General features: G+C 37.6%; 1 protein-coding gene across 1 annotated transcript in view; it reads left to right on the top strand.

Annotated features, from left to right (window-relative positions):
* LAMA2 (laminin subunit alpha 2) overlaps positions 1–15,440 on the top strand; it is a 520,519-nt gene that overhangs the window by 390,554 nt on the left and 114,525 nt on the right. Inside the window, exons 33-35 of the mRNA XM_031456303.2 lie at positions 89–231; positions 3,590–3,688; positions 14,323–14,434. Coding sequence (XP_031312163.2) covers positions 89–231; positions 3,590–3,688; positions 14,323–14,434 — 354 coding nt within the window. The remainder of the gene's footprint in view (positions 1–88; positions 232–3,589; positions 3,689–14,322; positions 14,435–15,440) is intronic.

The following is a 15,440-nucleotide window of genomic DNA, read 5'->3' as shown; positions in this document are numbered from 1 at the left end:
CCATAAAATATTTCATAGCTGAAATCTTTGAACATCTGCCTGGGATGCTTGGCAGAAGTAAATATTCTTTGTCGTTTCCCTTTCACAGTTTGTGGAGATGAATGCACCGGCCTTCTTCTTGGTGACTTGGCTCGCCTGGAACAGATGGCCATGAGCATCAACCTCACTGGCCCGCTGCCTGCTCCATATAAAATTCTGTACGGTCTTGAAAATATGACTCAGGAACTCAAGGTAGGTTGGAGCAGAAACAGCAGGAGCCAGCAGAAAGATGACAGAAGCTTCCCAAGGGGTAATTGTGTAGTTGGTAAATCCTCTTCCCATTTTCCCAAATCAAGGCAAGCAGCCATTAGGGAAATTCAGACTTTCTAAACCAGTGTTTTTCAAACTTGAGAACTATACAGATTGCTTTTAAGGGAAAAGAGGCTTACGTACTCTCAGTGTTTGGCCTAAATCAATTTTATTATGTTCCTTAAATATGTACAAACATAAAATCAGATATGAACTCCTTGTACTTAATAGCTCTATAAAATAAAAACAAATTAATCCTTACAGAAGCTTAAAAACCCAATAAAATTCAAATTAAAAACATTAATATAAGATAGCAGATGATTTTTGCTGAAAGCTGATTACTACTTACAACAAGAATAGGATACTGACTGCTACCACCAGGTTCTTTTGTCAGCATGTGACACGTAACTGAGTTCTCCCACCTTTCCAGAATTTGAACTAGAGAGCCCTTTATGAGGGGTCCTCAAATGACATTTGACATCACTTGACAAGTGCACATGATTTATGTGCTCAATCTGCTTTATGATCAAATAGGCAAGCAAATGTAGATGCTGAGATCAGGCTGTGTTCCTCTCCCAGGTGCCCAGCCTGGGTTCCAGAAATGCTTACGGTAACATTTAAGTTTATTGTCAAAGTGAAAACACAAGGTTAAAATTTTGTACTAGAGAATGAGTAGCCTTTTGAATGTACTTCAACAAGAGCTTATCTGAGAAACACTTTTCTAAGACATTGTGAAAGCTTTCAGTAGTTAGTGGGGTAAGGAGGAAATGTTAAGGAAATTGGGGTTGTTTCTCTTGATTTTTTAAAAAGATGAAAAGTGACTGCTTATACACTATTGGTCAATTATCAGATATTTATTGAGAAATTCTGGAATTCCCCTGTATTGCACTTGGTTTCCTGGGGGTTTCATGACCCCTGTAATGTAGTCACTGCTCTATAGCTTAGAGTCTATGTGGGTAAAAAAATAAGTAAACAATAATAAATAATTAGCAACAATGTATAATTACCATGTGCTTTGTGAAAATTTTATACACAATAACGTACAAATATTGGAGAAACAGGTAAGATTCAGAGTAACCAGGGAATGCATTGAAGGTGTAATTTGTGTTAAAACTTGAAGAATAGAAATAATTTTAATACAGAAAATTGTTTGTGAGGACTCGGGGTAGAAATCTAAGATTTACACTAGACACTGGCAGACATTCTTTTAGAGAGTTTATACTTTAATTGGGACCATAGCCTTTAAAGTCAGTATTATTATCCCTATTTACTGGAAGAAGAAATCAGTCATAATTATAGCAAGAATAACTAACATTTATTGATGAGTATCTCTGTGCTAGGCAATTGATTCAAGTCTGACATGAATTATCATTCATAAATTTTACAGCACCTCCAAGAACTAGGAAAGGAGTACTGTATTATCTACATTTCCCTCAGGTAGTCAGGTAGGGACACTGAGGCACAGAGAAGTTACATGTGAGACACAAAGTCACATGGCTACTAGATACAGAGCTGGGATTTGAAAGGAGGCAGTATAACTTCAGGGCCTGTGAGAATGAAACTACCTTTGCACAGCTCAGAGAGAGAAGGACCCAGGCCACCAGTGGTGAGGTCTCCTTGACCCCTAGCCCATCCAGTCATACTCTGGCCACTGAATCTAGGAGAGCCATGTGAGCACAGGCAAGGATGTGGATGAACGAGGCCTGTCCAGCAGACATTAGAAGTCAGGTCTGCTAGTGGAAGATAAGGCTGGAGACTTAAGTGGGGCTCGGTAACATGAAGGACAACCTTGAAAGCCAGGCAGAGGAACCTGAGTTTACTTCATGTGCCCAGCATTCAGGATTGTGAAGAGTTCTAATAAAGAAAATGCTGACCAGTTATTTTCCTTCTACATGGAAGGAATACGAAGAAAGAAAATTAAACTAGAGAAGCAAATACTTCAGTAGGATGTAAAAAATTTTAAAATAATCCCTAAGCTATGGATGAAGTACTGAAGAGCCCTCTGAAAGAAGTTCTAATCTGTGGGCATCAACTAAGCCAATAGGTCCAGTCACCAGTTTCCTTATGGCTAGGTTTTGAGCAAAATGACCTTGATTTGCCTTAAATTCCAGTCTTTATCGATTCTGTGTTTGTGTTCATCTTCCATAACTCATTGAACATCTGGATACTTAGGATCCGATTTTGATATTCTAAATCCATCAGTAAGTTATTCACCCTCTTTGTTCAGTTCCTTTAACTGCTTTAGTCCTCCCTGGGTTCTAGCCAGAGACCACCAGGAACACACATGTGACAGAAAAAAGTTGGGTTTATTAACTTGTTGCAACAAGGGACAAAGCACACCATGGAGTATTTGGGGGTGTCTCAATAACAGGACAGTAGGAATAACTTACAGTATTGGGGTTTGTGCTAGGGAACTGGGGGGAAGTTTCAAGGAAGCAGGGGTTTGTTTTGGATTGGGTGCTGTTCGGAAGTGGGACTAATTCTATAATTGAGTATTCTAATGAATCTTACCTAGGAGGGAAGAAAAAAGGAGACTAAACCTATGATTTGGAAGGAGGCAGTGGTCATTCATATTAGCGAGAAAGTGGGATTTGGGGGTACTTCTGTGGTCTGCACAGAGACTAGGATTTTGTCTGTGTTTAGGCAAGATTATGGAGTGGTCTCATTTTTTGTTTCATTCATCACTGTCACAGTGATGCTGTCTGTCTAATATTAGTGTTCTGTGAGACTGATTATGTTCAATAGAAGAAGAAGATGGCCTCGCTGTGAGTGCCAGGCCCGCTCCTACAACACGGATGCCACGCCAGTTAGTTAGAGCCCAGCCAGGACCCTCTGTCAGGGCTCCTGTCCTCTGAAAAAGAGATATGAAACCTGTAAACCATATCTCTGTTGACTGAAGTGGGAGCCCTAAAGAATCAGAGTTCATCTTGACTCTATCCCTTCCTGGCTGTGTGATCTTATGTAAGTTTTTAAGTCCTTCAAGCCACAGTTTCCTATATACAATAGCATTTACCTCATAGAACTGTTGTAAGAACTGAATGAAAACAAAACAAAAAGCAAAAAGGCCTGGCACATTGCAATGTCTCAGTAGATTACAGCAGTTCGTATTATTTGCCAGATTATTCTACACAGTGCTTTGTGTTTTAAGTGCCAAGGTGAAATAGTTTCTTACTCTTTTCTTTGAACATGAGAAGGCTAAGGTCTTTGTATGTAAAGGGAAAATGTGTTCTGTTAAATGTTCAACCCTATGATCACTGCAAGACCACTTACTAAAAGGTACGTGGAATGAAATCTTTTTCAGCATTTGCTCTCACCTCAGCGGGCCCCAGAGAGGCTCATTCAGTTGGCAGAAGGCAATCTGAACACGCTGGTGACAGAAATGAATGAACTTCTGACCAGGGTAAGTTGGCAAAATCATGCCTCTTCTGAAAGCAGATAGATTGTACACAATTAAGGAAAATTACCGCAAATTTCTAAAATGCAAATCTTGTTCTTCCTAAATCCCCATTGGCTGCATGAAATAGATGTATTTTTGGCTTGATACTTCTGCCTCAAATAAAATCAGAGAACCCAATAGTGTGAGAAAAGATTGGGATACAGACTTGGAGAGTGTCAAGGACCATGGCTAAAAATATCAGAGTGACAGTATATTTTAAGTACTCTATCCAGTAGCCTCCATGGTAGAGTTTTTATTGACTCCAGATTCCAAAAGCACTGTCTTTGGCTATGTAAGAAAAAAAAAAATGAAAATACTTGTATTGTAGTCTCTTTGATCTCATCGTGGGATTTTTGCATTTGTATAGAAATATTGTCTAAATCAGTATTTGCCTACAAAAGAAGAAATCTTCTTTATCATGAAAATCCAAAGCATTTGAGACACTTTCTAGAGTCAGAATGTAAAGTCTGTATTGCATTTATCAGACTTTTGAAGGCATTGGGAGATTTGGGGTTTTTTTTTTAATATATATATATATTTTTATTGAAGTGTAGTCAGTTCACAATGTTGTGTTAATTTCTGGTGTACAGAATGATGCTTCAGTCATATATGAACATACATATATTTGTTTTTATATTCTTTTTCACCATAAGTTACTGCAAGATATTGAATATAGTTCACTGTGGGAGTTTTAAATGTTCACAACTGCAGGAGGGTTAAGGTTCTTTCTGCTGGTAGAGACTGAAGAAAACAGCATAAAGGCCGCCATCTTGTGGCCAGAAAAATGCATGAACTGGAAAACTGGCCTGTAATTTAGGAATCCAATTTGATTATTAAAGAGTTTTAAATGACAATGAATATCAGCACTAGAAGGTTCTTACAGATTATCTAGCCCATTTTTTAAAAGAAGAAGTCCCTCAGGCCATGATAGTGGAATGAATTAACAATGGCCATATAATTCACCAAATTCAAGGACCAGAGTAGGACCCAATTTCCAGGTTCCCACTGGCCCAGTATTATTTCCACCTAACCTCCTGCTGGCTTAGGAAAATTTCCACAGGCAAATGAAATGGGAGTCTGAGCACATAAATGCTGAATAATGGCCCTGCTGTTACAAATAGCATACTAAACACTTTTCCTGAATCTTCTACCAGCAATGTGGATTGTACCAATGCAGAAGAGAGTTTCTTGCCAAATGTCATTAGACATTAATGAGATTAATTACTATATTTATAAAATATAAATTTAATAATTAAAAATTTTATATTTGTTATGTGAGTACAACTAAGTAAGAACTTTTGAACGGATCATGGCAAACTTTACTTTAACTCAATTCGACAAGCACATATGAATGTTCACCAGATACAAAGCCCAAGCAAGTGGTGGCAGATGAAAGATATAAATGAGGCTCAGTATGTCTTCAGGAAGCTTGCAGTTTAGAGTGTGTGTGTGTGTGTGTGTGTGTGTGTATATACATAAACATTTAGGTGTGAGGAGGGTAATATGGGACAAGTGCAAGTAAATTGACAGTACAACATGAAATAAAGAAATGTACCTGAGAAATACAGACAAATGGAATAATTTAATCTTGCTAAGGGTAATTAGGGAATTCCATGGAACAGTGACATTTCATTTATTCATTCATTTAATTAATACTTACTGGGCATTGAACATGTTCTAGGTGCTACGACAGAATGACAGACACTGGAGAAAGAGGTATAAGCAAAACTGACACTACTATTGCCCTCAGTGAGGCGAATGCATTTGAATGATCTGAGCCTAGAGACACAAGAAATATTTCACTAAGAGAGTCAGATCTTCATTATTTTTTAGTCTGCATCCTTTCATCTTTCCAGCAGACTCTCCCACACTAAATATGTTTAAATGGATTTTGTATTTTTGGGAACTTAAAGCAAAATTGATTAGAAAATACTGAGATTTCTCATATGCACCCTGCACAGCACAGCCTCCCCCATTATCAACATCTCCCATCAGTGTGATACATTTGTTACAATAGGTGAACCTACATCAAAAAATCATTATCACTCAAAGTCCTTAGTTTACTTTAGGGTTCACTCTTGGTGTTGTACATTCTATGGGTTTTGACAAATGTTTCACATGTCTTCAGCATTGTAGTATCATTTAGAGTAGTTTCGCTGCCCTAAAAATCCACCATGCAATGCCTATTCATCCCTCCCTCTTCCTTAACCTCTGGCAACCACTGATCTTTTAACTGTCTCTATAGTTCTGCCTTTTTCAGATATCATATAGTTGGAATCATGCAATATTGAGCCTTTCATATTGGCTTCTTTCACTTAGTAATATACATTTAAGTCTCCTCCATGTCTTTTGATGACTTGATAGCTCATTTCTTTTTAGTGCTGAGTAATATTCTATTTTCTGTATGTACCATAGTTTATGTATCTATTCACCTACCGAAGGACACCTTGGTTGCTTCTAAGCTTTGGCAATATGAAGAAAGTTGCTATAAACATCCAGGTACATAAGTTTTCAGTTTATTTGTGTAAAAACCAAAGAGGACAATTGCTGGATCATATGCTAAGAGTAAGTTTAGTTTGGTAAGAAATCACCAAACTGTCTTCCCCAGTGGCTGTACCATTTTGCATTCCCAGCAGCAATGAATAGGAGTTCCTATTGCTGCACATGCTCGCCAGCATTTAGTGTTGTCAGTGTTTTGAATTTTGGCCTTTCTAATAGGTATGTTGTAGTATATCATTCTTGTTTTGATTTACAATTCCCTAATAACATACGATGTTGAGTGTTTTTATACGTTTATTTGCCATTTGTATATCTTCTTTGGTGATATGTCTGTTCAGGTCTGCTAGGAGCTGAATGTTTGTGTCCCCTCCAAAATTCCTATTTTGAAATCCTAATCCCCAATGTGATGATATTAAGAGATGAGACTTTTGGGAGGTTATTAGGTCATGAAGGCAGATCTCCCATGAATGGAATTAGTGCCCTGATAAAAGGGACCCCAGAGAGATCCTTCACCTCTTCCTTGCCATGTAAACACATGGTGGAAAGACAGTCTATGAACCAGAAAGTAGGCCTTCACCAGATACCATATCTCCCAGGGAAGTGATCTTGCACTTACCGATCTCCAGAACTGTGAGAAATAAATTTCTGTTGTTTTTAAGACACCTAGTGTGTGCTGTTTTGTTATAGCAGCCAGAATGGACTAAGACAAGTCTTTTTTCATTTTTCAATTTTTTTTTAATTATTAAGTGTTCTTTGTGTATTTTGAATAACAATCTTTTATTAGATATGTCTTGCAAATGTTTTCCCACAGTCTGTGACTATCTTCTCATTCTCTTGACAGTATCTTTCACAATACAGAAGTTTTTAATTTTAATGAAGCCCAGCTTATCAGTTATTTCTTTCATCAATTACTTTGGTGTTGTATCTAATGAGTTGGCACCATACCCCAAATCATAAAACTGCCTCCAAAGCCTCCAAAGCTATTCACTCAGCTTGCAAGACACCAGGAGCTTGTAAGACTCCTGCAGATGATGCTGGGAACTTATAGGTGTCATCTGCAAGGAACTGATTTATTGAAAAGCCTACTGGGGCAGTTTAATCCCAGTAGAGGAACATTGTAACTCCTCCTTCAAATTCTCCGTTTTGTTCAGTATGACATGTGATGCTCTCTCCTCATGGTGTGATTCCTGCTTAATTCCTTAACCTCATCTGCCCCCAACTCATGCCCTATCTGGACCCTGATGCACTGAACATATAAGCCAGAATCTAGAAATCCTCCTTGATACCACTTTCTTCCTCATCATCCTCCCACTTATTTAAAGCATTGCCAAAAACAATTGGTTCCACCTCTGTGTATTACTGTCATCTTTACTACCCTACTCTCATTTAGACTCCTAGTTTGGGATTGCCACATTAGCTTTCTAGCTAGCCCTCCGCTTTCACTCTTATTTTCCTTTCTATTGTTCTCCAAGGTATAGCCTTGTTACCAAACCAAACTTGCATTCACTTGCTGGCACACAGTAAAGCCAATCTACTAACACTAGGTTGTGGTGAAGGAAAGTGCAGCGTTTATTGTAGGGCACCAAGCAAGGAGTCCAGGGCAGTGAGTGCTTAAAAGACCCAAACTCCCTAAAGGCTTTCATGGAAAGGTTTTTAAAGACAAGATTAAGGAGGGGGATTGTGTGGTGTGTGATCAGCTCATGGACATTCTTCTGATTGGTTGGTGGGGAGGTAATTGGGAATCAACATCATCAACCTTCTGGTTCCAACCAGTCTAGGGTCTTCATGCTTGAAGGCAGCAAACAGTTCTTCCACCTGGTGGGGGTTTCAATATCTGCAAAACAGCTCAAAGGATATAGCTCAGAATATTATCTATAGCCCTTGAGAAGGAACTAAAGGTCCTTGACTTTGTTTAATGGCTAAACTATTACTATTATTATTACTTGCTTGACTGTTTCCTTTTTTTTCCTGCATTTTCTCACTTCTTTGATTAAATGTACTTTTTGGAACTCGGGGAAGCCTAGGAGAAAGTTTCTCTACAGACAAGAGGCAGGTGGAGGACATCTGAGTCAGGGGATCAGTCCTGGGAAGGCACTATAGGGTCCTGCTCGGTTCCAGCCAGAATGCACTTTTGCTGTTGCAGATTTGAACGTGACACGCTAGTACTTAAACTCTTCCCCCTGGCTTCTCATTGTTCTTCAGATAAAGTCCAAACCCTTCCGGCTGGCCACATCTCTCACCACTTTGACCCTGGCCATCTGCATTCCAGCCATAGTATCCTTCAGTTACCTCGTCCCACCACAGAGAGCTTTTCCACACATTTTCCTTTACCTTTGTAGTAAATCACTTCCTCCTATCTTGTTAACATCTCTTAATTCCAGTTTACCTTCTAAGCCTCAGCTCATAAAAGTCTACCTTAAGTCTTCTGTGACATTCCAGGTGTGATGTGATTCCTCTTACAACTGTCATATACCACTGTGCTTTTACTTCACTTTGTGACTATAAATTTATCTTCATGATCATTAAACAAATACCCCTTGCCCCCACCAGACTATAAGCTCCAGAAGGTGAGGACATGTGTTTTCCCCTTACCATAGTGTCACCAATGTCATGCACATAGTTGGTGTTGAGTCAATATTGGTTTAATTAATTAACTGTGCATAATTTAAATAATAGCATAAAAGCAGATGAAAGGTAGAAAAACCCACAATAAGTATTGATTTTGAATTTCTCTAAAATGTACTAAAATCAGGCATTTATTTATAATTATATTGAGTTGAATATTTTGCTTTCTTTGGTAAACATCTGTTAAATGTTTATATTCTGTAAGGGATGAATGCTATGTAATAGACTGAACTATATAAAATATCAATATTTAGCTTTATTTTCCTTGTCTTTTACTGCATATTGAAAATCAAATTTAAATGAAGAAGAGGCGTTTCCAAAATGACAAAACTAGTTTTTAAATGATTTAAATGCCTACTATATATGTGTGTGTGTGTGTGTGTGTGTGTGTGTGTGTGTGTGTTTACAATGCCTTGTTTATAAGTTTTAAAAGGTTTAAGTTGCCAACAATATTTTTTATTTATGCTGTTACATTTTTAAAAAGGGAGAAATAATGTATAACAAATATACTTGTTTATTTGAAACTTTCAAAACTGACACTTGAAATACTTAGGGAGAAACTTCACATGGAACTGACTTTACCATTCCATGGGGTCAGGTGTCTGCCCCTATTCCTTTCCTCAAGTGTGATCTGTCCTAGTGGCCCACCTGAGGAGTACTTCTCTGATACTTAGATATGCAGAACCGGTAATGTTTGAAGATGACCCTTGAGAATATCATATAAATTATTACATCTGAAATTTAATTTTAACAGGAAACCATTTAAGTTTGCAAATGCAAAGGTCGTTGCCATCTGAGCAATGTTGTCTATTCAGTAGTTAGATTTGCTCCATTAGATTCTAGTTTTAACATAAAGAAGGCAGAAAATGAAAGACACTAGTAATATCCAGCCAAGAAAATTATGTGCAGATTTCAAGAGGCACAGTGAGAACTGCCTGAGCTAAAACAAGAAAGCAACAGCTACATTGTTCAGAAGTAAATGAATGAGTGCCTAATGGTAATACATGCTGCCTGGATATAAACACTCTGAAAAAAAAAAAAGGAAAATTTTAAAAATAAAAGGAAAAATACCTACTTGAGTGATCTTGAATGTAAAAAAAAGGTATAATCAAAAGTAGGAGAGATACATGCAAACTCTTATCTATATGAGGTATCGTCTACAAAGGAACACTGGAAAGACTGTAGAACAGAGGTAAGAGAATGTGAGAAAATCTAAGACGGAGAATGAAAGCAAGATGTACCATATATTAGGATAAATGAGAAGACATTTGTCAAATACTCAAAGGACAAGATAATAGTGAGTAAGAAGGAAGCTAGGACATGGGGATGGTAATTTAATAAAATGCAGGAAGACCCAAACTGAATCAGACAGATAGCTCCTATCATGTAGTATTTAGCATTCATCTGTATCATTATCAATAGCCTGTCCTGGGTGAAACTGATTCTTGTGAATTTAGCTTTTTACAGTCTGTCATCCCTCCCCACAGGTGACAGTGTATTTGTCATTGGCTTCCTTTATGGAGTCTCTCGTGGATGATTTTGACAAGGTGACTCCTCAACTTAATTACTGTGTAATGAGACATGATTTTTTAATGTATCTGTATCGTGTTCTGACATGAATCTTTAAATAAGTAAATTTACTAAAACCTAAAGCTTATGCACTTAAAAGACTACAAAAGCTGGAGCAATGTCCCTCCTTCCACCCAGAATGCTTAGCTTTTTCATGTATCTTCCTAGTCCTCCTGGATGTTAGTGAAACATAAGCTAGTGTTTGATACAGAAAATATATAACGCTGTGAGACAGAAGATGAGTGTTTTGTCCCCAATTCCCTGTGTGTGTGAGTTCAGGTAAGTCATTTAACCTCTTCATGCTTTCATTCTCACCAGTGTAAAAACAGAGATCATGCCCTCTGTATATCTCTAAAGGCAGGAAGAGTAAACAAAACACAAGAGAGTGTTGTGGGCCCTTCTGAACACACATATCAATCTGGGGTACAACTGAGCCTGACTGTGTAACCCACCTTTTGGAGTGCTACTACCATAAGTCAATGCCTTGTGATGCCAGGAACCTCACATCCCCTCCTCTCCTGGAGTGCAGCCAAGAGATAAAGCTCTTGTCTGTGCAGAGGGAAGGCTATCTTCTTCCTTAGACAACACAGTGCTGGCCATAAAGATTTCTGCCCATCCCTGATCCCTTCCTCCATCCACCCTCCGCAGTGTGGTATTGGGTGTGCAATTGCAGGCTCATTTTGAATTGCCAGGAGACCAGTGACTGGAATGCACATGATTCGGGCTGGAAGCTCTCCGACCTGGCTCTCCTCCCAAGCACTGCTTAGCTATAGCTCTTGAGTAGCAGTGTCCTATGAGGCTCTGAAAAATGCCCAGAAAAATGCCCAGCCATCCACATTTGCTGGCAAGCAAAACACCAGGCATATGGCCAGTTTGAATGGTATTGGGAAGGCATATGGAGAGAGATGGTTTTTCCCTCCCAACAGGCTCTAGAACTTCAAAGGGATAGTTTGTTTGATTATCATTCTATCAGCCAATCACCCCACATCTTTGACCCCCCACCCTACAGTTTGCCAGGCACTATTCCTGGCACTCAGAAGACTAAAAAGAGATAAGACGTAGCTCTAGCCCTCAGGGATTGAGAGTAGATGGTGAAACACCTAACAAAATAATTACCCACAGCAGTCATAAATAATAGTAACAATAGTTGTTTTTTGAAATCTAAGGAAGAAGAGTATGTGTCAAAATACTATGGGATGGCTTCACAGAGAAGGTGAGGTTTGGACTGAATCGCCTTGAGGGCTGGATTTATTTTGGATAATTGGAGAGGAGTTAGGGAGCAGTAGTATGAACAAAGCTTTTTCTGGGAGTGTTCCTAGAAAGGCAGGCAATAAGGAGGCAGTGTGAATGGTAATAAGGTTGGCAAGATTAGTCAGAAAATTGTTGTTTAGTTGTATATTTAACAACAGTCATTCAATATTTGCTGTAATTGAGGCATCGTACTGGAAGCTGGTTATAAAGTGATGAGCAAAACAGACCATGTTCCTGTCCTCTTAGAGCTTAACTTTTTGTCAGGGAAGTAGCCAATAAGTAGGTATGCCAACACATAAGTAATAATTCTAAAATGCTACTATCATGGTGCTATGGAAAAAATGCTTTGCTGTAGGAAGTTCTGAAACCTAGCTAGGTGCCCTGGGGGTGGCCACACCAAGAAGAGATACTTACTGAACTGAAAGCTGATGGATGTGACCAGGATCTAGTCCCTAAAAGTGTTGAGCATAAGCTCATTCCATGCAAAGACAAAAGAATACATGAAGGCCCTAAGAAGGGAGGAGTTTGGCATATTTCATATATTAAAAGGAAGCCAGGGAGGTTAACTGCATAGTCTTGATGATAACATTTTTGAGTTATTTCTTATCATGTAGAATTCTTGACGTCTTAATGTTGGAGGACTCATGTAATTGGTACTGAGTGTGTTAATGAGGACTTTTACACACTATTGTATAAATTAATTAGGTAAGTGGAACTCAAGGCAATGAATAGTATCTTGATCATCCAGAATGTAAAAAGGAGAATGTATCAGTATACAGTTATTTTAAAAAAATTAGATGCTCTGAGCATACACGAGTTGGTAAAGTTGAGGGTATGAACATTTATGTAAGTTATTACCTTTTGATAATATAAATAAGATAATGATAAAGCAAGAAATAAATTTTAGTTCAAATTATAATATACATTTTCTGTGTAGTAAGAGAAACTAGTGCTGGTGATATATTAATTCTTAAGATGTTGAAATGTGACCATAATGTAGATCGAGTCCCTTATTATTATAGTGTTCTGTGATATGTGGAAATAGCAGTGATACTACCAAATCCAGTAAAGTCCAGACTAGACAACATCTAAAGCAGTCTAGACAGCCGACGTCTCAAGCAGTTGACCTTAGTAATTCAAAAGCAATATTTTAAAAAGTATGTGAGTATACATTTGTGTGGTGTGTGTGTATAAAGAGCTTCTTGACCCAACTGAGCCTCAAATCTAAAAGTGAAAATAGTTCCACTACTAATGTTTTAGAAGAGTTAATCAAGAGCCTTCTAGTATATTGACTAACACCTTCCACATCATTGTCTATATATAATGAAACTATAAAGAGGAATTTTTAAAACTTCCATTGGATTCTTCTCCTTTCATCCTTTTATTTGTGATGATAATTGCAGGTTGAAAAATTAGATGATAATAGTTGGACTTTATATTCTACCTTGTATGTAAAACCTTGAAAACTTTTATAAATTAAACCTCTTACTGCCCCCCTGGGAAATCATAAAATGCAGTATAATTCCTGCAGCACCTCCTACCGTGTTCCATGCTGGCCAGACATTTCATTCTATTTTGAGTTCTATTTAAAATCCATTTATGTATTTAAAAATTTAGGTTCCCTGGGCATGTCTAAAGCACAAGCACTCTGATGCAAGGTTGTAGAGCATTAATACTCTGCCAGCTTGGACCTCATTCAAATTATATTGAGGCAGTTTGTGATTCTTTGATTCATTATCTGTAGTTAGAGTAGCCCTATCTTTTAGCAAAGGAAGTCGTGTTTATACATTAGCATATGCATACACATAGGAAAAGGAAGCACAAACCTATTACAAGATGCTCTAAGCCTTGTAGAATCTGAAACTTTTAATGTTATACATGTCATTTTTATTTGACTAAATATGATGTATCTTAACTATGAGCATATTAAATGGATTTCATTATGTCAAATGGTATTTTCAGTGTGAATAAGGGTGAAACAAAATGAGGACACTTTGGGGGGGGGGGCTGTTGTGGGCTTCTGTTTTATTTTGTTGGCAGTAATATATGGTTCTGTGATTACCGGAATTTTTTCTGGTGATGTCATATGGGGAAAGTTATCATTTATTCTTCTTTAACGTTTTACTGGATCTTTAGAGTTTTATAAAACAAGTGCTTACTACTTAATAGCTAGCATTTCCCCCTTTGTTTCTTTTATTGATCTAAACCAAATCTATAGGATCAAGGTTATTGAGACAGACTGCCTGTGCCTCCTTCAAGAGATCACTGCTACACTCCACACTTTTTCAGTACATAAAATATGGACAAAACTGCAACATGTGGAGGCTGAAGAATCCATTAAAGACTTTTGGCAATAGTACCTTAAAGATATTTCAAAAATAATTGTGCTTCATTGCTTCATCTGTGCCATTACATATAACGAGGGTTTTAAAAAGACCAAATACAGCTCTCTGATTTCCATTTAATGGAAGAAGTAATAAAGTTTAATTGTATACTTGAGCACGGGGCATCATTTCCAGTACATCTGATCAATAATTCATCGATTGCCTTTGGCTCAAAGTAATATTTGAAAGAAAATGCAGCCAGTGGGAGCTTATCTGGCCCAAGTTTCATCATCTCTATTAATTATGCTTTTCCTGAATTTGGATCATTAGGCTACCAAAGTGACAGCAGATGGCGAGCAAACTGGACAGGATGCTGAGAGGACCAACACGAGAGCAAACTCCTTAGGAGAATTCATTAAGGACCTTGCCCAGGATGCAGAAGGTATTAGAAAAGTCAGTTTAATCATTATTTCTCCCAACAGAAAAATAAAGGGATTACACAAGACTGGAATTTATGTAGTAAGAGATGCCATCTCTAAATTTGAGAGTTGGATTTTTAAAAGCATTTTGATCTGGGTATTGAAAGGCATTATTAGCTGAGAATCTACAGCCTACCGTGTTAAATTAGTGACAACAGTTAGTGAATTAGAAATTATGAGTACAGAATAAAAGTAAATTAGATGCATTCCTTCAGGAACACTCTGATTCTTGAGGAAATGTGAGTATGATCAAATTCGATTAAATTGGTTAATGGGCAACTTACGCTCTGCTATTGTGCTGTTTTTATATAAAGATTTTTTATTTTTTAACACGGTTAATTTTATCATTCTCCTCAGCACATTAAAGCAGCACTTTAATTTCTCAAAATGGCCTTTAAATACTTGGTACTGGTTTTTAATGAACATCTGTTGCTTGGGATTTGGATGTGCTACCTTACCAGAAGCTGTACAGCATTTAGTCCACAATTCTCTAGGAGTTAGTTCTTGGCATCTACGAATCTGATTCGAGAATCAAAGCGGAAGCTAGTTTTGGGCAAGAGCCCAGATTAAGAAACTCAAAGAAAACAGACGATGCTTAAAAAACCAAACAAACAAGCCTCAAAAACAAAACAAAACAACAAAACATTAATTCTTAAATATCTATTAATATATAACAAAAATGCATGCATGTCGAGAAAGTAGGAAAAATGTTTTCCTTTTACTTTAGAAAAATAAAACATTTTTAACTGTTCTACAATGTTACTCATTTTAGATATTTTGCTTGGTTATATAGCCAAATATTATCAGGACATGAGATAACTTTCAAGGCAGATCCTGGCAGGTAATTCTTAGGAATCACTGGCTAAGAAGAGGCAAAAACTTCCAAAGATTCCCCACAGCAGGCAGCAACAGAGTTCTAATCTGAGGCTTAATCTCAGGCAAAACACGTGAGAATCTGACACAGATGTT

Source organism: Camelus dromedarius, chromosome 6 (genome assembly GCF_036321535.1).
Source record: "Camelus dromedarius isolate mCamDro1 chromosome 6, mCamDro1.pat, whole genome shotgun sequence".
In the NCBI taxonomy this organism is placed as follows: domain Eukaryota; kingdom Metazoa; phylum Chordata; class Mammalia; order Artiodactyla; family Camelidae; genus Camelus; species Camelus dromedarius.
Note: the sequence above shows the minus strand (reverse complement) of the source record. Positions and strands in the feature narration are given on the sequence as shown.